At 47.6% G+C, this 26,347-nt stretch overlaps 1 protein-coding gene across 1 annotated transcript in view; it reads right to left on the reverse strand.

Annotated features, from left to right (window-relative positions):
• Nucleotides 1-4: 4 nt before the first annotated feature.
• Nucleotides 5-26,347, reverse strand: part of DHPS (deoxyhypusine synthase) — a 31,589-nt gene continuing 5,246 nt past the window's right edge. The window contains exons 8-10 of the mRNA XM_030195269.1: nt 8,010-8,113; nt 7,734-7,859; nt 5-460 (exon numbers count right to left, since the gene is read on the reverse strand). Of these exons, the coding sequence (XP_030051129.1) occupies nt 365-460; nt 7,734-7,859; nt 8,010-8,113 (326 nt within the window). The 3' untranslated portion in view covers nt 5-364. The remainder of the gene's footprint in view (nt 461-7,733; nt 7,860-8,009; nt 8,114-26,347) is intronic.

A 26,347-nucleotide genomic window follows, 5' to 3' on the forward strand; every position in this document is an offset into this window, starting at 1 on the left:
AGTCTGAAATTATTCATTTTTTATAATTACAAAAAAAAACCACACACACAGAAAAGGAACCCCTTAATTCACAAAACAGAATCATACACTGCTTCTCACTGTAACTGGACAGCCGCTTCCACATTTTAACTGTCAGGTCCAGCACCTGGGGCCTGCAGGAGACACTTCCATCCTTCTTCTTATCCATGGCCACACGTGGGTTCCAGTACTCTGACGGATCCTAGAACAGGACCTTCAGGGATTCTGCTGGAGGAGAAGGCAGGAAGCTAAAGTCTGGGGAAGGACCCTGCCAGCACAGATAGGGGCCTGAGCTGTCCTACGCTCCATACAGTGCAACATTTCTGCAGTCCCAGCCATGCTTAGATCAGTCTTGTTTCTTCTCTGTAGCAAGCACTCCAATCTTCTGCGCAAAGGTTTGTGCGACCAGAAGGGGGAAGACCAAGGAGGCATCTGCATGAACCTGTGGGGGAGACCAAACACAGCAAAGAGTACTGAGCAGACACAAACAGTCCCACTGGCATTCAGTATAGGAGGGAAGCAAAGTCCAGACACAGGCATTTTCACACACCTCCACAGGAATCCCCTACCGACATGTCCACAGCTGCTCCTGCAGGACCCAAATAATGCAAATTCATCCACGTCTTATCCCAGATATGTGCAAGTATGACTGTCTTGTATATCTAGAACGCCAGGACCACCCTCTGGGCTGCCACACTACTTACTCCCTTCTCAGTCTTCACCGCCTCAGGATTTTTCCCAACCTCTTTCCTGCACTGCTCTAAGCCACCCAATTCCTTTTGGTCTCTTACATAGAAACTGAGAAAATAAAGGCAGATAAAGACCATACTGCCTATTCAGTCTGTCCATCCACAGCAACTACTAATCTCTACAATCCCTTCCTCTCCCTCAGAGATCCTCTAAGAACACCCAAATACATTAACTGCCACATCCTCCAACAACGAGTTCCAGAGCCTAACTATTCATTGAGTGAAAAAATATTTCCTCCTATTTGTTTTAAAAGTATTTCCATGTAATTTCATGGAGTGTCCCCTGGTCTTTGTACTTTTTGAAAGAGTGAAAAATTGATTAACTTCTACCCATTCTACACCACTCAGGATTTTATAGATCTCAATCATATCCCCCCTTCAGCCCTCTGTTCCGCAAACTGAAGAGCCCTAACCTCTTTAGCCTTTCCTCATATTGGAGGAGTTCCATCCCCTTTATCATTCTAGTCGCTCTTCTTAGAAACTTTTCTAAAGTGAATGATACATACCTGTAGCAGGTGTTCTCCGAGGACAGCAGGCTGATTGTTCTCACGACTGGGTGACGTCCGCAGCAGCCCCCACCAACTGGAAGAAGCTTCGCGGGCGGTCCGCACGCAGGGCACGCCCACCACGCATGTGCGGCCGTCTTCCCGCCCATGCGCGACCATTCCCGCCAGTTGAATGACAAGCAAAAATGATGAAAACGCAACTCCAAAGGGGAGGAGGGAGGGTAGGTGAGAACAATCAGCCTGCTGTCCTCGGAGAACACCTGCTACAGGTATGTATCATTCACTTTCTCCGAGGACAAGCAGGCTGCTTGTTCTCACGACTGGGGTATCCCTAGCTCTCAGGCTCACTCAAAACAAGAACCCAGGTCAATTGAACCTCGCAACGGCGAGGATACAACAGAAAATTGACCTACGAAGAACAACTAACTGAGAGTGCAGCCTGACCAGAATAAATGCGGGTCCTGGAGGGTGGAGTTAGATTTACACCCCAAACAGATTCTGCAGCACCGACTGCCCGAACCGACTGTCGCGTCGGGTATCCTGCTGGAGGCAGTAATGTGATGTGAATGTGTGGACAGATGACCACGTCGCAGCCTTGCAAATCTCTTCAATAGTGGCTGACTTCAAGTGGGCCACTGACGCTGCCATGGCTCTAACACTATGAGCCGTGACATGACCCTCAAGAGCCAGCCCAGCCTGGGCGTAAGTGAAGGAAATGCAATCTGCTAGCCAATTGGAGATGGTGCGTTTCCCGACAGCGACCCCGAGCCTGTTATGGTCGAAAGAAACAAACAATTGGGCGGACTGTCTGTGGGGCTGTGTCCGCTCCAAGTAGAAGGCCAATGCTCTCTTGCAGTCCAATGTGTGCAACTGACGTTCAGCAGGGCGGGTATGCGGCCTGGGGAAGAATGTTGGCAAGACAACTGACTGGTTAAGATGGAACTCCGACACCACCTTCGGCAGGAACTTTGGGTGGGTGCGGAGCACTACTCTGTTGTGATGAAATTTGGTATATGGAGCATGAGCTACCAGGGCTTGAAGCTCACTGACCCTACGAGCTGAAGTAACTGCCACCAAGAAAATGACCTTCCAGGTCAAGTACTTCAGATGGCAGGTATTCAGTGGCTCAAAAGGAGGTTTCATCAGCTGGGTGAGGACGACGTTGAGATCCCATGACACTGCAGGAGGCTTGATAGGGGGCTTTGACAGAAGCAAGCCTCTCGTGAATCGAACGACTAAAGGCTCTCCAGAGATGGCTTTACCTTCCACACGATAATGGTAAGCACTAATCGCACTAAGGTGATTCCTTACTGAGTTGGTCTTGAGGCCAGACTCTGATAAGTGCAGAAGGTATTCAAGCAGGTTCTGTGCAGGACAAGAACGAGGTTCTAGGGCCTTGCTCTCACACCAAACGACAAACCTCCTCCACTTGAAAAGGTAACTCTTTTTAGTGGAATCCTTCCTAGAGGCAAGCAAGACACGGGAGACACCCTCCGACAGACCCAACGCAGCGAAGTCTACGCCCTCAACATCCAGGCTGTGAGAGCCAGAGACTGAAGGTTGGGGTGCAGCAACGCCCCGTCGTTCTACGAAATGAGTCGGAAAACACTCCAATCTCCACGGTTCTTCTGAGGACAACTCCAGAAGAAGAGGGAACCAGATCTGACGGGGCCAAAAGGGCGCTATCAGAATCATGGTGCCGCGGTCTTGCTTGAGCTTCAGTAAAGTCTTCCCCACCAAAGGTATGGGAGGATAAGCATACAGGAGGCCGGTCCCCCAATGAAGGAGAAAGGCATCCGACGCTAGCCTGCCGTGTGCCTGAAGTCTGGAACAGAACAGAGGCAGCTTGTGGTTGGACTGAGAGGCGAAAAGGTCCACCGAGGGGGTGCCCCACTCTCGGAAGATCTTGCGTACCACTCTGGAATGGAGCGACCACTCGTGCGGTTGCATGACTCTGCTCAGTCTGTCGGCCAGACTGTTGTTTACACCTGCCAGGTATGTGGCTTGGAGGAGCATGCCGAAGCAGCAAGCCCAACGCCACATCCCGACGGCTTCCTGACACAAGGGGCGAGATCCGGTGCCCCCCTGCTTGTTGGTGTAATACATTGCAACCTGATTGTCTGTCCAAATTTGGATAGTTTGGCAGGACAGCCGATCTCTGAAAGCCTTCAGTGCATTCCAGATCGCTAGGAGCTCCAGGAGGCTGATCTGCAGATCCTTTTCCTGGAGGGACCACAGACCCTGGGTGTGGAGCCCATCGACATGAGCTCCCCACCCCAGGCGAGATGCATCCGTCGTCAGCACTTTCGTGGGCTGTGGAATTTGGAATGGACGTCCCAGGGTCAGATTGGTCCGAATGGTCCACCAGAGCAGTGAAATGCGGCAACTGGTGGAGAGGCGGATGACATCTTCTAGATTCCCGGTGGCTTGGAACCACTGGGAAGCTAGGGTCCATTGAGCAGATCTCATGTGAAGACGAGCCATGGGAGTCACATGGACTGTGGAGGCCATATGACCCAGAAGTCTCAACATCTGCCGAGCTGTGACCTGCTGAGACGCTCTGGTCTGCAAAGCCAGGGACAGGAGGTTGTTGGCCCTCGCTTCGGGAAGGAAGGCCTGAGCCGTCTGGGTATTCAGCAGAGCTCCTATGAATTCCAGAGACTGGGTTGGCTGGAGATGGGACTTTGGGTAATTTATCACAAACCCCAGCAGCTCCAGGAGTTGAATAGTGCACTGCATGGACCGGAGGGCTCCTGCCTCCGAGGTGTTCTTGACCAGCCAATCGTCGAGATATGGGAACACGTGCACTCCCAGCTTGCGTAGATACGCCGCCACCACCACGAGGCACTTTGTAAACACCCGTGGGGCAGAGGCGAGCCCAAAGGGCAGCACACAATACAGAAAGTGCCGTGCGCCCAGGCGGAATCTGAGATACTGTCTGTGAGCTGGCAGTATCGGGATGTGAGTGTATGCGTCCTTTAAATCCAGGGAACATAGCCAATCGTTTTTCTGAATCATTGGCAGAAGGGTGCCCAAGGAAAGCATCCTGAACTTTTCTTTGACCAGGAATTTGTTCAGGCCTCTCAGGTCTAGGATGGGGCGCATCCCCCCTGTTTTCTTTTCCACAAGGAAGTACCTGGAATAGAATCCCAGCCCTTCCTGCCCGGGTGGTACGGGCTCGACCACATTGGCGCTGAGAAGGGCGGAGAGTTCCTCTGCAAGTACCTGCTTGTGATGGGAGCTGAAGGACTGAGCTCCCGGAGGACAATTTGGTGGAAGGGAGGCCAAATTTAGGGCGTATCCGCACCGCACTATTTGGAGAACCCACTGGTCGGAGGTTATGAGAGGCCACCTTTGGTGAAAAAATTTTAATCTCCCTCCGACCGGCAGATCGTCCGGCACGGACACTTTGAGGGCGGCTATGTTCCCGTGGATCCAGTCAAAAGCCCGTCCCCGGCTTTTGCTGTGGAGGCGCAGGGGGCTGCTTAGGCGCACGCTGTTGACGAGAACGAGCGCGCTGGGGCTGTCCCTGTGCCTGTCGAGGCCTTCGGGCCGGCTGGGTGTACCTACGCTTGGCAAAAGCATAGGGCGCAGCCTGCCGGGCCCGGGAAAAACGTCCACCTGCTGAGGTGGATGCTGAAGGCGCCTGGTGGGAGAGCTTGTCGAGGGCGGTTTCCCGCTGATGCAGTTGGTCCACCAGCTGCTCGACCTTCTCGCCAAAAATATTATCCCCCCGGCAAGGGACGTCAGCCAGTCTCTGCTGGGTGCAGTTGTCCAGGTCAGAGGCACGCAGCCATGAGAGCCTGCGCATCACTATACCTTGGGCCGCAGCACGAGATGCCACATCACAGGTGTCATAGATACCCCTGGACAGGAACTTTCTGCACGCCTTCAGCTGCCTGACCACCTCCTGATAAGGCCTGGACTGCTCCGGCGGGAGCTTATCAACCAGGTCCGCCAGTTGCTTCACAGTGTTCCGCATGTGGATGCTCGTGTAGAGCTGGTAAGATTGGATGCGGGTCACGAGCATGGAAGATTGGTAGGCCTTCCTCCCAAACGAGTCCAGAGTGTGAGACTCCCGCCCCGGGGGCGCCGAGGCGGTATCCCTCGAACTCCGTGCCCTCTTGAGAGCAGAATCCACGACCGCCGAGTCATGGGGCAATTGGGGCCGCATTAACTCTGGGTCCGAGTGGATTCTGTACTGGGACTCTGCTTTCTTGGGAATGGTAGGATTAGATAATGGTCTCATCCAGTTCCGAAGCAGTGTCTCTTTGAGGACATTGTGCAACGGCACCGTGGAGGACTCACTAGGTGGTGATGGATAGTTGAGGACCTCGAGCATCTCAGCCCTCGGCTCGTCCACAGAGACCACGGGGAAGGGAATGCATATAGACATATCCCTAACAAAGGAGGCAAAGGAGAGGCTCTCAGGAGGTGAGAGCTTCCTCTCCGGTGAAGGCGTGGGGTCAGAGGGGAGGCCCACAGACTCCTCTGAGGAGAAATATCTGGGGTCCTCCTCTTCCCCCCACGAGGCCTCTTCCTCGGTATCGGACATAAGCTCATGTAGCTGAGTCCTTAACCGGGCCCAGCTCGATGTCGAGGCACCGGTGGACTCCCGCGCCGGCGGGGACGAAGCTCCCTCCATCGACGGGGACTCCACCTGCGTGGCGGTCGAGACCGGCGCCGCAAGCGGCGGCGGTGTCAAAGGCCTCGGCACCGGGCTAGAGCTCGCCGGCGCCACAGTCAACGGCACCGAGAGCGCAAGCACCCCCGGCGCCGGCACAGCCTGGCGCATCAGCCCTTCCAGGATCCCCGGAAGGATGGCTCGGAGGCACTCGTCCAGGCCCGCTGTCGGGAAAGACGGGGGGGGGGGGGGGGCCGGTAGAGGCGTCGGTGCCGGAAGCTGCTCGGGTCCAGGAAACTGCACCGAAGTGCTGGGACCCTGACGTGTCGGTACCTCCACTACCGAGGGGGACCTTTCCTCTCGACGTGGACGCTTCGGCGTCGACTCCTCTCCGGCACCGAGGGCCGGGCGCACCAATGGGGACCGATGACGGTGCTTTTTCTGTTTTTTGCGGTGCCCGTCATCGGCGCCAGGTGGAACGGAGGAGGAGGAGGTCGATCCCCCTCGGTCTCGAGGGACCGGGTCGGACAGGGTTCGGTCCCGAGGGCCTTGAGCAGAGGGAGTGACCGGGGCCAATTGCCCACGCGGCCTCTCACCCCTACCGTCACCGGAGGACCAGCGGGCCGACGGGACCTGTACTCCTGGGGTCGATGCCATCGGTGCCGATTTCGCGGACATCGATACCGGTACCGAAGAACCGGCCGTCGATACCGATGACGTCGAGGGGCCGGCGCAAGTTCCAAAAAGACGGTCCCGAAGAACTTGCCTCGCAACCTGAGTCCGTTTCCGGAGACCAAGACACAAAGAACACGACTTAATATTGTGCTCCGGCCCGAGGCACTGGAGGCACCAAGCGTGGGTGTCGGTCTGCGAGATAGGCCGGCCGCACCGACCACACTTCTTAAATCCACTCGGGACCTTCGAGGACATCGACGGAAAAATCGCATCGGGGAAGTTAAAGTCGTCGATGGTGGCGGTAAATCACACCTCGAAAAATAAATCGACCGCGCGGCCACAAGGCCGCAACGCGACGCCCCCGCTAGAAACAAGGGAAAAATTAAGCGCATTCTCTCTCTTTTTTTTTCGAAAAGGAAAGAAAAGGTTTGGAGCGCGCGGCAACAAGAAACAGAAAATAACGAATTCGCGAACAACGCGACGGTTTTCCGGGGCTGACTAAGAGAGAGCGGTGACGCACGACTCTCTCCAGCGCGGAAAAGAAAAGACTGGCGGGAACGGTCGCGCACGGGCGGGAAGACGGCCGCGCATGCGCGGTGGGCATGCCCTGCGTGCGGACCACCCGCGAAGCTTCTTCCGGTTGGTGGGAGCTGCCGCGGACGTCACCCAGTCGTGAGAACAAGCAGCCTGCTTGTCCTCGGAGAATTCCATTATATCTTTTTTGAGATACGGCGACCAGAATTGAACGCAATACTCAAGATGAGTACATAGAAACAGAGAAAATGACACAAAGACCATATGACCTATCCAGTCTGTCTATCCACAGCAACTACTAACCAATACCATCCCTTCCTCTCCCTCAGAGATCCTTATATACTTGTCCCAAGCTTGCTTGAATTTAAATACTGTCTTCATCTCCTCTTGCAGTTTGTTCCACACATTTACAACCCTTTGTGTGAAGAAATATTTCCTTATATTTCTCCTGAGTCTGTCCCCTTTCACCTTCATCCTATGCCCCCTCATTCCAGAGCTTCCTTTCAACTGAAAAAGACTCAACACTCGTTCATTTATACCACAGAGATATTTAAACATCTCTATCAAATCTCCCCTTGGCGCAGAAGCTTTCTCTAAAGATTAAACAGGATGGGAGCTCCCATTTACCTTCACGGGATGGGCATCCATGCGGATCTTCCCCCAAGACACAGCCTCATCTGGCCTTGCTCCTGCATCGGAACCATCAAATTCTTGGGCCGTGTTAACGTAAACAGCAAAGTCGGCTCCATTCCTCTGCAAGTGTGAGAGAGAGATGCACAGAAAACATGACGGATGGGACATTGGGCTGAACGCCAAATCTGCAGCTGCTCTAATAGAATACACCAACACCAGTGGGCCCTGGGTCATTTTCCGCAGGCTAGAGTTCCACAGCACGTTACTCACCATGAGGTTGGCGTTGGCAATATGGTGTTTGATCAGACCTCCACCCAGTATGATCATCCCTGATCTTTTTGCAAGCACAGCCTGGAGATTCAGCCGGCGAATATCTAAGGAGACAATGAATAATTCTCAGCTTCTCCCCAGCAGCGTTCCTGTCACTTTCGCTGCATGCACTAAAACGCAGGCTAATGCCAAACAACGATAGCAACAATCTTTCAGGAGATTCTTGTTAACCCAATAAATGCACTACCTCCCATACATTTCAAATATACATAGTCTATGTTGGATTAGGTAATCCCCTGATTGATCGTTATTGACTTCATCTTGAAATGAGTATTTTTACTAAATTAATTTTGCTGAAGAGCTAAAGAGAAAATTAAACATATATTTTTAAAAAGTTGAAAAAGTTTTGGAAAAATTTAATATAAAAAAATGTAAAAATTTTCCATACCTGAAGGTGGGTGTATAAATCTTACTGATTAGCAAACCTAAGTTGAGTCTATAGCGCTGAGGTCTATGGTATATTTGAAGTATGGAAGGTAGTGCATTTATTGGGCTAAAACACAGGCTGATTCGGATTATTCTTTCCAACGTGCATCACTTTGCATTTGATGCCCAGTCTTCCAGTTTTCTAAGGTCTTCCTGCAATTTTTCACAATCCACATGTGTTTTAACAACTTTGAATAGTTTTGTGTCATTTGCAAATTTAATCACCTCACTCATCGTTCTGATTTCCATATCATTGATAAATATGTTACATAACACCAGTCCCGGTACAGATCCCTGTGGCACTCCACTATTCACCCTCCTCCGAGAGAAATGGCCATTTAACCCTACCCTCTCTGTTCTCTGTGTCTTGAGGACTGGGTTGAGACCCTTGTTCTATAAGGATCCTGTGCAGTCCACAGCTAGCCAGTATTTCTTTAACAAAGCAACTGGAAACAAAAACTTACTTCCTAAAGCCACTATGAAGAGCATTGGAATAATGTGAACTGGGTCAGTCCCTGACCCATTTAACCATCAACGAAAAACATAGAAAACCTTAAAAGAAAGTCAGATAAAGACACTTCAGTTATCTCTTCTTATTTCTTGAGTTGGGTTTTCGGACTGGTATGGAGGGAATCAAGGGAAGAAAAGTTAAGTTGTTTACCTGTAATGGAGATTCTCCGTGGAGCAGGATAAGCCAGCCATGCAAATTGATCTCAGCTGCAATGCTGGCATCGAGGGTGGCACTACGGCCAACATCAGCATTCCGCTATATCTTTTTTGAGACATGGCAATCAGAATTCACACAATGCGCATGGTGAGGTCTCATCATGGAGTGATACAAAGGGATTATGATAAGAACATAAGAATTGCCATACTGTGTCAGACTGATGGTCCATCTCGCCCAGTATCCTGCTTCCAACAGTGGCTAAACCAGGTCACAAGTAGAGAATGATGGGGACAAAGTTTGTCCCCATCCCTGCAAACTCTGTCCCAATCCACAGAAGTCTCAAACAGTTTTTATATTTAAATCTTTTTATTACAGTATAAAAATGAATAATAATAATAAAGCTAAATGCTGTTGTTTTTCCTGGCGCTGATGTACGGAGTCTAACTTATTGCTTAACACGTACATATAGATGGTCTGAAGAGATATTTTGAAAGACGATCAAGTTTAATATGTTAAAAAGCAATAAAACTATCACAAGGAGTTTTTCCCAATGATAGAAAGTTAACAACGGCATAAAAAACTCTGCCATTGTAAACCTAGGATTTGTGCAAATCCAATAGGTTTCTGAGGGTTTTCTCCTTGCAAAAGTAAAACACTGTGATAGTCTTGACAAGTGTTCGTATAGATTTAACTGATTATCGCAATAGTCATATCTGCACAATTTTGGATAGTGAAGATAGATCCCTCCCAAATCACTTCTCACTGACTTTCCTCTCCTGTAGCCTGGGGAAAGTGTTTCAGTGTTGTTGATGATGATCATCATATCTCTGAGGAGTTTTTTGGTAGAGAGTAGAAACTGAGTTTAATTTGGCAGAGAAATGAAGGTGACATTAGGCCTTACCTGCTAATTTTCTTTCCTCTAGATCCTCCAGACCGTTCAAGACGCTTGGGTTATGCACTCCTACCAACAGAGGGAGACTGAGAACACTAAAACTTCTTATACAAGTAGCCTGTGCAGACCTTCTACTAACCAGTAAAACAGTAACAAAGCAGAGGAACAAAACACCTCCACCTAAACAAAACCACTGAATCCACACTCAGATCTCCTCCCCTTAAGACGGGGGAATTCAACTGCAGATGGGCACAAACGGTACCACAAACTGCCCTTAGTAAAACTCCAGGACCCAAATCACAGAAGCTACTAGAAATATCAGCAACTGAAGTCTAAAGAAATTATCATACTGAACTGTCCGATACACTGGGTGGGCTCTTGAACTGTCTGGAGGATCTAGAGGAAAGAAAATTAGCAGGTAAGGCCTAATTTCACCTTCCTCAGCAATCCACCAGACCGTTCAAGACACTTGGGACGTACCAAAGCAGTAAACACATCTAAGGGTGGGACCTGCGAAGCCCAGAGGACAAGACTGCAGCTCCAAAACTGGCATCCTCCCTTGCCTGTACATCCACTCTGTAATGTTTGACAAAAGAATGCAGGGATGACCACACCGCCGCTCTACAAATGTCCACCGGTGGAACAAAACTACTCTCTGCCCAAGAAGCCGTCATCCCCCTAGTGGAATGTGCCTTGAGCCCCACCAGCACCGTACGGCCATGCAATACGTAAGCTGAAGAGATGGCATCCTTCAACCACCGAGCTATAGATGCCTTAGAAGCAGCCGCTCCCTTCTTGGGCCCCCCATAAAGGACAAATAATCTGTCCGAAGACCTGAATTCCTCCGACCTGCGCAAGTAAACCTTCAACACTCTGCGCACATCCAATTTCGCCAAACAACACTGAGAAGCATCCCCCCGTCTGGTCCCTCAAGACCGGCAACGAAATTACCTGATTGACATGAAAGGAGGATACCACCTTAGGCAAAAACGAAGGCACTGGACGCAGCGAAACCTTTTCCTTAGAAAACCACAGAAACGGAGGCCTACATGAAAGAGCCTGAAGTTCCGAAATCCGGTGAGCCGACGATATAGCTACCAAAAAGACCACCTTCATAGTAAGGTCTTTTATCGAACAAGACTCCAAGGGCTCAAAAGGAGAACCTGCCAAAGAGTCAAGAACGATATTAAGATCCCACTGTGGAACTACCGGCTGCTGAGGAGGATGAAGCAACTTCATCCCCCTCAAAAAACGGACCACATCCGGGGAAGATGCAACCGACCTGCCCTGCACCTTACCCTGAAAACATGCCAAAGCAGCCAGCTGCACCTTCAAAGATAACAATGAAAGGCCCTTCTCAAAACCATCCTGCCAGAAATCTAAAATGCACGACACAGAAGGTGTTGAAGGGACACACGCCCGGTCCCCACACCAATCTTCAAATATGCGCCACACACGCACATAGGCCAAAGACATCGAACGTTTGCGAGTCTGCAGCATCATCTGAATCACCTGAGGGGAAAACCCCTTTCCTTCTCAACCGTTCCCTCTCAAGGTCCACACCGTAAGAGAGAACTGATCCAGATCCGGCATGACAACTGGACCCTGACACAACAGCACCGAGCCCCCCAGCCGCAGAGGCTCGCCTTCTAACAAGTGCATCAGATCCCCGAACCACGGCCGACGCAGCCAATTCGGAGCCACCAACACCGTACCCGCATGACATTCTACCCTCTGTAGAACTCGACCTATCAAGGGCCACGGGGGAAACACGTACAGCAATACCCGCTGAGGCCACGGAAGGACCAACGCATCGATCCCAATGCCGACTGAAATACCGAGAAACCTGAGCATTCTGTGTCGACGCCATGAGATCCACTACTGGCATTCCCCACTTTAGAACTATCTGGTCGAACACCGACCGGTGCAGAGACCATTCTCCGGGGTCCAACATGTGTCTGCTTAGAAAATCCGCGTTCACGTTGTCCACCCCGGCCATGTGCGCCGCCAAAATCTGCACTAGATGCCTTTTCGCCCAACTCATGAGCAGAGCCATCTCGATTGCCAATCGCGAACTCTTTGTACCACCCTGCCGGTTCACATGACTCTTACCGCCTTTCCGACCACACTTGAGCGAAACACCAACAGAGCTAGCCGAATTGCCCTCGTCTCAAACCAGTTGATAGACCACTGAGCTTCCTCCGTCGACCACCGCCCCTGCGCGGACCGACCGAGACACTGAGCTCCTCAGCCCAGCAGACTGGCATCCGTTGCCAGAATCACCCACTGAGGAGGTTCCAACGGCATGCCCTTTTTCAGATGGGCCGAGCACAGCCACCACTGGAGACTGTGCCGAGGAGCCCCCCTCAATGGCTACCGCAACTCCAAACTGTGTACCTGAGGAGACCACCTGGACAACAGAGCCGCCTGAAGCTGACGCATATGCGCCCTGGCCCATGGTACTACCTCTATTGTCGCTGCCATGAGGCCCAGAACCCGAAGGTACATTCGACCCGTCGGACTCTGAATGGACATTAACAGCCGGACCTGCTGCTGAAGAGAGGCGATCCGAGAATCCGGCAGAAAAACACGACCCACTGCTGTGTCGAACCGCACTCCCAAGTACTCCAGAATCTGCGATGGGATCAACTGACTTCTGACTACGTTCACTACCCATCCGAGCGATTCCAGAAACGCGACCACCTGAGCCGTCGCCGCCACACTGTGAGCCCGAGACTTCGCCCGGATCAACCAGTCGTCCAGATACGGATGCACCAGAATTCCCTGCCTCCGCAAAGCTGCTGCTACCACCACCATTATCTTGGAGAAGGTGCGTGGAGCCGTTGCCAGACCAAAAGGCAGAGCATAGAACTGAAAGTGCCTCCCTAAAACAGCAAAACGAAGGAAACGCTGATGGGCCTCTCGAATCGGCACATGCAGATATGCTTCCGTGAGATCCAGTGACGTGAGAAATTCTCCCTGACGAACAGCCACTATGACCGAGCGCAGAGTCTCCATGCGGAAGGATGGCACCTTGAGCGCCCCATTGACCCTCTTGAGATCTAAAATGGGTTGAAACTGGTCCTCCTTCTTCGGCACCACAAAGTAAATGGAATAACAGCCCATTCCCAGCTCATGCCGAGGAACGGGTACCACAGCTCCCAACTGGATTAAGCAACCCAGAGTCTCTTAAATAGCCTTTAACTTGACTCGAGAGTGACAAGGAGAAGGAAGAAACAGATCCGGCAGTGGGTGCTCGAACTCAAGCACATAACCGTCGCGAACGACCTCCAGCACCCACTGATCTGAAGTAATTTGGGTCCACCCCTGATAAAACAGACGAAGTCGCGCCCCGACCTTCACCAGAGGCTGGACCTGCACACCTTCATAAGGAGGACTTATTACCATTTCTGGGACCTCCTCCAGAGTCCCAACCTCCTCGACAACCCCCTCGAAAGGACTGCATCTGCTGGAAAAACGGCTTTTAGAAGGAGACACAAATCTGCCCGGCCTGTACCGCCTCGCGTCCTTAAACCGACCTCTAGCCGAACCACCTCGACTAGCCGCCTTAGGCCGTAACTCCGACAACCGTGAGACCTTGGTATCCCCAAGACCACTCATCAGTTTATCCAAGTCCTCTCCAAACAACATAGAACCTTTGAAAGGTAGAGAACACAACTTTGCTTTAGAGGCCGCATCTGCCACCCAGCCCCTAAGCCAAAGAGCCCTGCGAGCCGTCACCGCCAGAGCCATATTCTTAGCCGAAGCCCTTAGCAAATCATAAAGGGTATCTGCCAAAAACGAAGACCCCATCTCTAATTTGGCCAGGTCCTGAACCAAACCAGTCCTATCTAACGCAGGCTCATCCAAGAGCTTCTCCGCCCTATGGAAACAAGCTCTGGCTACCAAGCCCCCACACACAGAGGCTTGCAAGGTCAAAGCTGACAAATCAAAGCTGCGCTTCAGAAAGGATTCTAGCTTCCTATCCTGAGGATCCCGTAAGGCTGTACCGCCATCCACTGGAATGGTCGTAGCCTTAGTAACCGCTGTAACCACCGCATCCACAGTAGGGGGTTTCAGCAGGGCCAGATCCCTAGACATCTGACAAGCAGCCTCCGGCACAGACCATTCCTGAAAAACCATGTCTCTAATGTCTGAATTCATGGGAAAGGAACGGGAGGCTCTCCCAATCCCCTTAACCAAGGGATCTACCTGGGGTCCTTCCGCAGAGGGAGTAGCCACCGGAGCAAACTTCAAAATAGAGATCACCTGATCAATGAGATCTAACAACTCCTCCTTATGAAAAATGCGAACCACTGAAGAATCTTCCCCAGGCCTTAGCCCATCCTGATCCTCAGACACATCTAAGAGATCCTCCTCTCCTGGGTCACTCCAAACGTCCGACCCAGGCAGAGAAAGTATCTCCATAGGCTCCGAAATATCCACCCGTGGGCGCTTAACTCCCACTGAGCTAGCAGCCTCCGGGGAACAAACAGCCTGAGAGGGGCCAGCTCTCCAAGCATTATACAGAGACCAAACAAACTCATGGGGAAAGCCAGACCCCACCCCCCCCCAAGGCTGCTGAAACCCCAACAACACTTCCCGCAGTCTCCGCAACGGACCCCCCTCGCTCCCGAGGCGGCAGGTCCATCACATGATCCGCGGTTAAACTAGGCACATTTCCCGCCACACACGGGTCCCCCGGCGCAGGTACGGAATGCGCGGCCAAAAGGGCCACACTTCCTGCCAAAAACGGCTCCGTCGAGGCCGACCTGGGACGCACAGCCAAAATGGCTGCGGTTCCCACCAAAACCGGCCCGCCGTTGCCAACCCAGAATGTGCGGTCAAATCGCCGCCCAACACCTCCGCCGACTCAGGGGAAAGCACGGGGGGCAAGAGCGCTGACAACATAGGCTCCCCACAAAATTTACATTGGCCACCTTTCACCGACACCTCGCTGGCTTAGACATAATGGCCGCGAACACAATAAAAACAAACATAGTAACATAGTAGATGACGGCAGAAAAAGACCTGCACGGTCCATCTAGTCTGCCCACGATAAACTCATATGTGTATACCTTACCTTGATTTGTACCTGTCTTTTTCAGGGCACAGACCGTATAAGTCTGTCCAGCAGTATTTCCCGCCTCCCAACCACCAGTCCCGCCTCCCATCACCGGCTCTGGCACAGACCCCGTATAAGTCTGCCCTCCCCTATCCTAGCCTCTCAACCACCAACCCCTCTTCCCCCCGCCACCCAATTTCAGCTAAGCTTCTGTGGATCCATTCCTTCTGCACAGGATTCCTTTATGCCTATCCCACGCATGTTTGAATTCCGTTACCATTTTCATCTCCACCACCTCCCGCGGGAGGGCATTCCAAGCGTTCACCACCCTCTCTGAGAAGAAATACTTCCTGACATCTTTCCTGAGTCTGCCCCCCTTCAATCTCATTTCATGTCCTCTCGTTCTACCGCCTTCCCATCTCCAGAAAAGATTTGTTTGCGGATTAATACCTTTCAAATATTTGAATGTCTGTATCATATCACCCCTGTTCCTCCTTTCCTCCAGAGTATACATGTTCAGGTCAGCAAGTCTCTGCTCATACGTCTTGGAACGCAACTCTCATACCATCCTCGTAGCTTTTCTTTGCACCGCTTCCATTTTTTTAACATCCTTCGCAAGGTACGGCATTAAAACCTCCTTTCTTCTGCTGGTCACACCTCTCTCTATACAGCCTAGCAACCTTCTCGCTACGGCCACCGCCTTGTCGCACTGTTTCATCGCCTTCAGGTCCTCAGATACTATCACCCCAAGATCCCTCTCCCCGTCCGTGTCTATCAGGCTCTCCCCACCTAACACATACGCCTCCCTTGGATTTCTACTCCCTAAGTGCATCACTTTGCATTTCTTCGCATTGAATTTTAATTGCCAAATGTTAGACCATTCTTCCAGCTTCTTCAGATCTTTTTTCATGTTTTCCACTCCCTCCGGGGTGTCCACTCTGTTGCAAATCTTGGTGTCATCTGCAAAAAGGCAAACTTTACCTTGTAACCCTTCGGCAATGTCACTCACAAATATATTGAACTGAATGGGCCCCAGCACCGATCCCTGAGGCACTCCACTACTCACCTTTCCCTCCTCCGAGCGAACTCCATTTACCACCACCCTCTGGCGTCTGCCCATCAACAGCTCCTAATCCAGTTCACCACTTCGGGTCCTATCTTCAGCCCTTCTAGTTTATTCAAGAGCCTCCTGTGGGGAACCGTGTCAAAAGCCTTGCTGAAATCTAAGTAGATGACGTCCATAGCATGTCCTTGATTTAATTCTCCTGTCACCCAATCAAAGAATTCAATGAGATTCGTTTGGCACGATTTCCCTTTGGTGAAACCATGTTGTCTTGGATCTTGCAACTTATTGGCTTCCAGGAAATTCACTATCCTTTCCTTCAGCATCGCTTCCATTACTTTTCCAATAACCGAAGTGAGGCTTACCGGCCTGTAGTTTCCAGCTTCTTCCCTATCACCACTTTTGTGAAGAGGGACCACCTCCGCCGTTCTCCAATCCCTCGGAACCTCTCCCGTCTCCAAGGATTTATTAAACAAATCTTTAAGAGTACCCGCCAGAACCTCTCTGAGCTCCCTCAGTATTCTGGGGTGGATCCCGTCCGGCCCCATGGCTTTGTCCACCTTTAGCTTTCCAAGTTGTTCATACACACTCTCTTCCGTGAACGGTGCTCTATCCACTTCATTCTCAGGTGTACTTTTGCCAGTCCCTCTCGGTCCTTCCCTAGGATTTTCTTCAGTGAAAACAGAACAAAAGTATCTATTTAGCAAATTGGCTTTTTCTTCATCATTTTCTACATAGCGTTTTGCTGTATCTTTTAGTCTCACAATCCCCTTTTTAGTCTTTCTCCTTTCACTAATATACCTGAAGAAGTTTTTGTCTCCCCTTCATACATTTCTAGCCACTTGTTCTTCCACTTGCGCCTTCGCCAGACGTACCTCTCTCTTGGCTTCTTTCAGTTTCATCCGGTATTCCTCCCCGTGTTCCTCTACTTGAGATTTTTTGTATTTCTGGAATGCTAACTCTTTAGCCTTTATTTTCTCAGCCACTTGCTTTGAAAACCATATCGGTTTCCTTTTTCTCTTGCTTTTATTTACTCTCCTTACATAAAGGTCTGTGGCCCTGTTTATTACTTCTTTCAGCTTGGACCACTGTCCTTCCACGTGTTGTGCTCGCAGCCCATCAGCTCCTTCCTCAGGTATTCCCCCATTTTGTTAAAGTCAGTTCGCTTGAAGTCCAGGACTTTCAGTTTAGAGTGGCCGCTAACCACATGAGCCATTATATCAAAACAAACCATTTGATGGTCACTGCTTCCCAGGTGCGCAGCCACTCGGACATTTGACACACTATCCCCATTCGTGAGCACCAGATCCAGCGTCGCTCCCTCCCTTGTGGGTTCCGTCACCATTTGTCTGAGCAGAGCACTTTGGAAAGCATCCACAATCTCTCTACTTCTTTCCGATTTCGCAGAAGGAACATTCCAATCTACATCCGGCAGATTAAAATCTCCCAACAACAGCACCTCTCTTTTCTTCCCCAACTTTTGAATATCAGCGATCAGATCTTTATCCAGCTCCTCCAATTGTGTTGGGGGTCTGCAGACAACACCCACGTGGACCAAGGTTCTATCCTCTCTTTTTAAGGTGATCCATATCACTTCTTCCTTTCCCCACTTCCCTGTCATTTCAGTTGCTGTGATATCATTTCTCACATACAGAGCTACTCCTCCACCTTTACGTCCCTCTCTATCCTTCCTAAAAAGATTATAGCCTGGTATGTTTACATCCCATTCATGGGAACCATTGAGCCATGTCTCTGTGACTGCAACTATGTCCAAGTCAGTCTCCAACATCAGGGCTTGAAGGTCATGAATTTTATTGCTTAGACTGTGCTCTGACAGGCTAATAGGCAAAACCGCCTAAGGCAAGAACGCCCTTGAAGACGTTTTATCTCTGGACTGCCACAAGAACGGCCAAAATTGTTGGAATGTAATTGTATTTTGCATGCATTGCCTGTCACCTATTATTTCTCTGTGATTACTCTGTGACCTCTGATGTGAATTACTTAGAGAGGTCACACAGCTATGCAACTTCCTGTGGGGGTCAGACACAGCAGATGCAGCACATGTAGCACATGGAGCACATGGAGCTCATGATCTCTCCTAACCTGAGAGGATCTATGGTGGTGTGAGCATCCATTACCATCTAAGCACATGGAAGGAGCTGATAATACAAATGTATAGTAATATGTATATATAAGCCTGTCTGATTATAATCTAACTACAAACTGTGAGTAAACAGATGTTTTGTTACTTCAACTTTAAAGTGACTCAGCAGTGAATTATTCAGGGGTGAATGAGAGAGAGATGAAGAAAGAAATTAACATTTCTAAAGCTGAAGCTGTGTGTACTAAAATCTGCTAATTATTTACTACAAATAATCCAACAAAAGGGTTATGGGCCCAGGGTCCAGGAATTGAAAAAGAAGAGAAATATTACCAGGCAGAAAAAAAGGCCACATTTTTCTCTTAAGTTTTAAAGGAAAGATTCAGTCTGTCTCTCTCTCCCCCCACACAGCAGACAGAAGGCTAAGAAAATGGCTGAGGGAAGAAATTCACCATTGTTCTATTCTCTCAAGGTGCCTAAATTAACTGAGTTTAATTATCGGCAGTGGGAATTAAGATTCATATGTCTCCTTCGAGCAAAAAGATTAAATATATGCTTAGATCAAGACAGAACAGCTGAAAATATGGCTGAATGGGACAATGCAAACTATTATGTGAAGTGCATGCTTTTGGAAGCTCTCTCAGAGAAACAAGCCATATTAGTGGAGGGAAAAGATACACCAAAGGACATTTTATATAAACTGAGAACTATGTATGCAACTACATATGCAAAGCAGCAACCAATTTGGCTGGCAGAGTTGAATGAAACCAAATTAAGGGATAAAAGTAAATGTAATGATCACATTATGCATCTTATGTCTTCATTTCAAAAGTTAGAACTTTCTGGAATTCCCATGTGTGATGCATTGAAAAGAGCATTTCTTTTTACCTCACTATCAAAGAAGTTTGATGTTTTTAGGTCTGTAAATGAGGCCATTGAAGGGCAATCTTTTGAACAGGCAACATCAAAACTAAGGCAGGAATGCATAATAAATGATTCTGAGGAGATGTGTTCTCAAAGCAAGTCAGAGAGAAATGAAACAAATTTCTTGGCAAAGAACAGAGGAAGGCGGAGCTATGGGAAAACTCCACCCAAGGGCAAGCTGATTTGCTACTCATGTGGAAAGGAGGGACATGTATCTAAATGGTGTAAGGAAACACAAAACACTCCCTCTAGCTCACCTAAGCCAATGGAACTAAAGAATTTTCAAACCAGGAAATGTATGAAGGACAAAGATAAACACAAGGGCTTTCTAATGGCAGAAAAATCTTTGACTATGGTAAATAATAATTCAAATGAAAGTACTTGGATTTTGGATTCGGGGAGCACATGCCATTTAACCAATTGTAAGGATTTCTTTCAGGAAATGTGTCCAGAGGAAGGTATTCTTAAAACTGCAAACGCAGGGACTGCAAAGATCCAAGCAAAAGGTATTGGATTCTTAAAATGCAAAGTGTCTAATGAAGTTAAAGAAATTCCTGTAAGTGATGTCTTGTATATTCCCCAAGCAGTTTGCAATATGCTTAGTGTATCTACATTAGATAAGAAGGGATTTGTGATTCATTTTGAAAACAGTAAGTGCACAATCTCTAAAAATGATGAAGTGTATGCTGAAGCTTTTATGCATAATGATGTTTATAAACTGAGCATTTCAGGTGAAGCCTCACATATGGCGCAAGTAAGGAAGAATGATGGTAAATGTAGTCTGGAAATCTGGCACCGCCGCCTGGGACATCGTGATTCTAAGGTGATCCAGGATCTTTACAGTAAGCAACTGGCCACCGGCATTCAGATAAGTGCAGATGCTGGTAAAATGGAGAAATGCATAGACTGTGTTACTCAAAAAGGTGTGAGACCCTCATTTCCTGCATACACAGGAAATAGGAGTAATAAAGTACTGGACTTAATACACAGTGACTTATGTGGACCGTTTAATATCCCATCATTGGGAAATAACAGATTTGTGCTAATATTCTTGGATGATTTCTCTAGATATTGTGTGGCCTATTTGCTGAAAGAAAAAAGTCAAGTCACAGACATGCTGAAGAAATACGTAGCCATGGTGAGCAATAAATTTGAAAGAAAACCAAAGGTTCTTCAGACCGACAATGGTGGTGAGTTCACTTCACAAAGCATGCGCACATTTCTAGAACAAGAAGGCATTCAGCATATCACAACAGTAGCTTATACACCAGAGCAAAATTCTGTTGCAGAGAGAAAATTTAGGTCACTTGTGGAAATGACCAGATGTATGCTGTCAGATAGCAATCTCCCTAAAAGACTATGGGGGGAAGCCATTCTCACAGCAGTGTACCTACAAAACAGAATGCCAACTAAAGGCGCTCAGCGCACACCACATGAGACATGGCATGGTAGGAAGCCAAACCTGTCACACATAAGAACATTTGGAAGTACAGCATATGCTCATATACCAAAGCAAAGAAGGCATAAGCTGGATTCCACAACAGAAAGGGGCATTTTAGTTGGCTATGCTCCAGGACACAAAGGATATAGAATTTTGAATCTGAAAACTGGCATTGTTGGCATAAGACATGTTACATATTTTGATGAAAACAAAAGGGTTGATAAAGGCTGGATTATCCCAGATGAGCCTTATCATCCAGAATATGAAACTAGAACCATAATAGACATGCCAGTGTATATAAATGCCATACCAAGGCAGATGTCTGAAAGCAACTCATCTGTATCTAACGAGGAACAGGCAGAGGAAGCAGACACAGAAAGGATCATTGAAGAAGACAGTACAGTTGGAGAAGGGGAATCAATTGGAGAAGAACTCTCAGATTTAGAGGATGCGGAAAGGTCAGACCAACCTGTTGTCAGACGCTCATCCAGGGAAAACAAAGGTGTTCCACCCCCAAGACTGTCTTACCTAACAAAGTCAGCAGAAGCTCAAGAGCCCTTAACATGGGATGAGATTGAGAAAATGCCAGCAGAAGAAGCTGCTGAATGGCATAAAGCTGCACAAGAAGAAATTGATGCATTGGATAAAAATAATACTTGGATTCTTACAAAATTACCTCCTGGCAAGAAAGCTATAGGATGCAAATGGGTATTCAAGTTAAAAAGGAATGCACAAGGAAAAGTGGAAAGGTATAAAGCCAGATTAGTCGCAAAGGGATATCTTCAAAAATATGGAGAAGATTTTGATGAAGTGTTTGCACCTGTAGTGAAACACACGACAATCAGAACACTTCTGAGCATTGCAGTCTCAAAAGGCATGCAAGTCAACCACATTGATGTGAAAACAGCGTTTCTTCACGGAGATATAACTGAAGACTTGTACATGGAACAGCCAACAGGTTTCATAAATACAAAACAAAGACAGCTAGTGTGTAAATTGAACAAAGGTCTTTATGGATTAAAGCAAAGTGCAAAATGTTGGAATGATAAATTGCATGAAATATTGACAAATTTAGGATTTAAGCAAGGTGAAGCAGATAAATGCTTGTACACTAGGTGCACAAATGGACAATATGCATACATTTTAGCTTTTGTTGATGATCTGCTCATTGCAAGCAAAAGTGAGCAAGAGTACAAGGACATTGTAAAGTGTTTAAACCTCAATGTTGAGATAAAAGAACTTGGTAATGTGTCATACTATCTTGGTATAGAAATTGAGAAACAAAATGATGGTTCTTATCTTCTAAGCCAGAAGCAGAAAATAAATGAGCTTATTGAAAGTTTAGGTATGCAAGATGCCCAAGTTGTAAGCACTCCCATGATCACTGATTTTCTGAAGGATGAAACAGTAAGAGAACCTTTACCAGATAACATCCAATATAGATCAGCCATAGGTAAGCTTTTATATCTAGCTACCACATACAGGGCTGATATAGCAAATGCAGTAGGAATTTTGAGCAGAAGGGTCAGCTCACCTACCAAATCAGATTGGACTGCAGTTAAAAGGATGGTAAGGTATTTAAAGGGTACCATTGATTGTAAATTAAAGATTTCAGCCAATAGTAATCCAAAACTAATATGTTACTGTGATTCAGATTGGGCAGGGGATCATTCTGATTATAAATCCACAAGTGGATATGTGTTTATGTATGGAAATGTACAAATTTCATGGGCCAGTCATAAACAAAGTATTGTGAGTTTGTCTTCTACAGAAGCTGAATATGTGGCTGTATCGGAAGCGTGCAGAGAACTGATGTGGATTGAAAAACTTTTGCTGGATTTTGGAATAGCTGAAAAGAGGCCAATCCAGATAATGGAAGATAATCAGAGCTGCATCCGACTGTCACAGAATGACAAGGTTCAGTCACGTACCAAGCACATCGCAACGAAATACCACAACGTGCGAGAGTTGGCGAAAGAAGGGGTCATCAGTCTATACTATTGTCACACCAGTGAGATGACAGCTGACATCATGACCAAACCGTTACCCAGAGAACATTTTGTGAATCTGCGTATAAAGCTTGGACTTTGTATGAATAAATAATTGCATGACAGTTATGCATGAGAAGGGGTTTGTTGGAATGTAATTGTATTTTGCATGCATTGCCTGTCACCTATTATTTCTCTGTGATTACTCTGTGACCTCTGATGTGAATTACTTAGCGAGGTCACACAGCTATGCAACTTCCTGTGGGGGTCAGACACAGCAGATGCAGCACATGTAGCACATGGAGCACATGGAGCTCATGATCTCTCCTAACCTGAGAGGATCTATGGTGGTGTGAGCATCCATTACCATCTAAGCACATGGAAGGAGCTGATAATACAAATGTATAGTAATATGTATATATAAGCCTGTCTGATTATAATCTAACTACAAACTGTGAGTAAACAGATGTTTTGTTACTTCAACTTTAAAGTGACTCAGCAGTGAATTATTCAGGGGTGAATGAGAGAGAGATGAAGAAAGAAATTAACATTTCTAAAGCTGAAGCTGTGTGTACTAAAATCTGCTAATTATTTACTACAAATAATCCAACAAAAATAGCCGCCTTTTAAAAACATTTTTTATTTTTTTTTAAACCTCGTTGCTGATGCCTAAACGCCTCAAGGGTACAGAACGAGGTCTGTAGCCGAGGTCAAGCAGTCCTCCAGAGGAAGAGCACAGGGGGAGGGACCCGGCCACCCGGGTGTGACACCCCACAGGGAATAAGAAGCCCCTTAGGACTTACACCCTGTAATAGAGATCCAAGTGTGGGTTCTCTAACATTTACAACCCAACCTAGAAACCCCAATGGGCCTACCAGACTGAGTACACGGCACAGGCTGCACACATCTACCCTCTGCTGAGACTGAGAAAATACTGGTTAGTAGAAGGTCTGCACAGGCTACTTGTATAAGAAGTTTTAGTGTTCTCAGTCTCCCTCTGCTGGTAGGAGTGCATAACCCAAGCGTCTTGAACGGTCTGGAGGATTGCTGAGGAATTTCTGCTTTTTTAAACCTCCCTTTGGCTACAAGGAGCTGGTTAAAGCCTGCAAAATGTAAACACAGAACGAGTGCGAGTGTGTGCGCGTGCGTGCGTGTGAAACCGGAGGGATTTAGCTCTCTCTTTGTTAAAGGAAACAAAAAAATATATTTTTTTTCAACCTCCTCTACTAACCAGATAGTGCAGGGGGTGGGGAGGAGATGATAAACTACAGAGAGCGCATGCAGGATAGGTCGGAGGGAAATGCCGGGACAGGGGGATGGAAGGGAGATGCCGCATTGGTCAGGGAAGGGGTGGGTGGAGGTCAGGGATTTGACACTATGGGAAACAGGAGAAATTTAGCAGCTCTCTCTTTGTTTAGATAAGGAAACAAAAAAAAGAATCTTTTTTTCACCCTCATTCTCTGCTAACCCGAATGCAGGGGGAGGGGAGGAGATGGTAAAGTTACAGGCTAGGTGGGAAATTATAAGGCTTACTGCAGACAGAGCTTGATCAGAGAACAGAGGCAGGCTGGCCTGGTTCTTCGAGAGGGGGAAGGAAGGAAGCTATTAGAGCTAAAAGAAAATCCTTCAGAAAATGGAAGAAGGAACCGACTGAAAATAATAAGAAACAGCATAAGGAATGTCAAGTCAAATGCAAAGTGCTGATAAGGAAGGCAAAGAGGGACTTTGAAAAAAAAGATTGCATTGGAGGCAAAAACACATAGTAAACATTTTTTTTAGGTATATTAAAAGCAGGAAGCCGACAAAAGAATCGGTTGGACCGCTAGATGACTGAGGGGTAAAAGGGGCGATCAGGGAAGACAAAGCAATAGCGGAGAGATTAAATTAATTCTTTGCTTCGGTCGTCACCAAGGAAGATTTGGGAGAGATACCAGTGCCAGAAATGGTATTCAAAGAACTTGCGCGTAAACAAACGAAATGTCCGCGTGAAGCATAAAAGGTCATTTCGTTTGTTTACGCGCAAGTTCTTTCATAAAGGTCTTTTTAAAGACCCACTTCATGGATTATCACATCAAGTGTCTCCCAAAGCACGCATCAGCTGATTTCCGACGTCTGAGACCCACTATACGGAACACCGTCGAGCGAGACTCCTGATGCAGGCCTAATGGCCGAAACACAACGGTTGTGTCGAGTCTTTTATTCATCAATAAGTATTTTTAAGATCCATCTCTCCAGGTCTTGTATTTCCGTGGTCAAACATCCCACTTTCTTCCATACCTATGTTCTCCCGTGGGACGTTCGAGTTTTTTTGAATGACTTGAACACTGCAGAACGGACGGGAAAAAGGTAGGCGTCCGTTTTACTGCGGGTGCAGGGGTTATTACCGTTCCCGCGGGGTGGGGAAATAACCTCTATTTGCACCTGCAGTAAAACTTTGAAACTTTCTCCTATTCCCAGTTTTACTGCGGTTTACCCGCTCCCGTGTCATTCTCTAGTCACAAGTACCTGGCAGAACCCCAAATAGTAGCAACTTTCTATGCTACCAATCCCGGGGCAAGCAGTGGCTTCCCTATGTCCATCTCAATAACGTACTATGGATTTTTCCTCCAGGAACTTGTCCAAACCTTTTTTAAATCCAGGTACGCTAATCGCCGTTACTACATCCTCTGGCATAGAGTTCCAGAGCTTAACTATTCATTGAGTGAAAAAGTTTTCCTCCTATTTGTTTTAAAAGTATTTCCATGTAACTTCCTTGAGTATCCCCTAGTCTTTCTACTTTTGGAATGAGTAAAATAATCAATTCACTTCTATTTGCTCTATACTACTCAGAATTTTGTAGACCTCAATCATATCTCCCCTCATCTGTCTCTTTTCCAAGCTGAAGAGCCCTAGCTAAAGAGGCTCTTCATACGAGAGGAGTTCCATCCCCTTTATCATTTTGGTGGCTCTTCTTTGAACCTTTTCTAATTCTGCTATATCTTTTTTGAGATACAACAACCAGAACTGAAAACAATATCAAGGTGAGGTCGCACTATGAAGCTATAGAGGCATTATAGTATTTTTGGTCTTATTCACCATCCCTTTCCTAATAATTCCTAACATACTGATTGCTTTTCTGGCCACCAACGCACACTGAGCAGAACATTTCAGTGTATTATCTACAATAACACCTCCTAGATCTTTTTCTTGGGTGCTGACCCCCCCAAGGTGGACCCTAGCATCAGGTAACTATGATTCAGATTTTTTTTTTTCCAATGTGCATTACTTTGCATTTGTCCACATTAAATTTCATCTACCATTTGGATGCCCAGTCTTCCAATTTCCTAAGTTCTTCCTGCAATATTTCACAGTGCTCATGTGTTTTAACAAACTTGAATAGTTTTGTGTGATCTGCAAATTTAATCATCTCACTCGTCTTTCCGATTTCCGTATCATTTATAAATATGTTATGTTATTTTTATGTTTCATTCTCATATTTCTTTTTTTAATAATTCCTAACATTCTGTTTGCATTTTTTGCCACCACCACAAGCATAACATAGTAACATAGTAGATGACGGCAGAAAAAGACCTGCACGGTCCATCCAGTCTGCCCAACAAGATAACTCATATTTGCTGCTTTTTGTGTATACCCTACTTTGATTTGTACCTATGCTCTTCAGGGCACAGACCGTATAAGTCTGCCCCGCACTATCCCTGCCTCCCAACCACC

This window comes from Microcaecilia unicolor, chromosome 3 (assembly GCF_901765095.1).
Source record: "Microcaecilia unicolor chromosome 3, aMicUni1.1, whole genome shotgun sequence".
In the NCBI taxonomy this organism is placed as follows: Eukaryota; Metazoa; Chordata; class Amphibia; order Gymnophiona; family Siphonopidae; genus Microcaecilia; species Microcaecilia unicolor.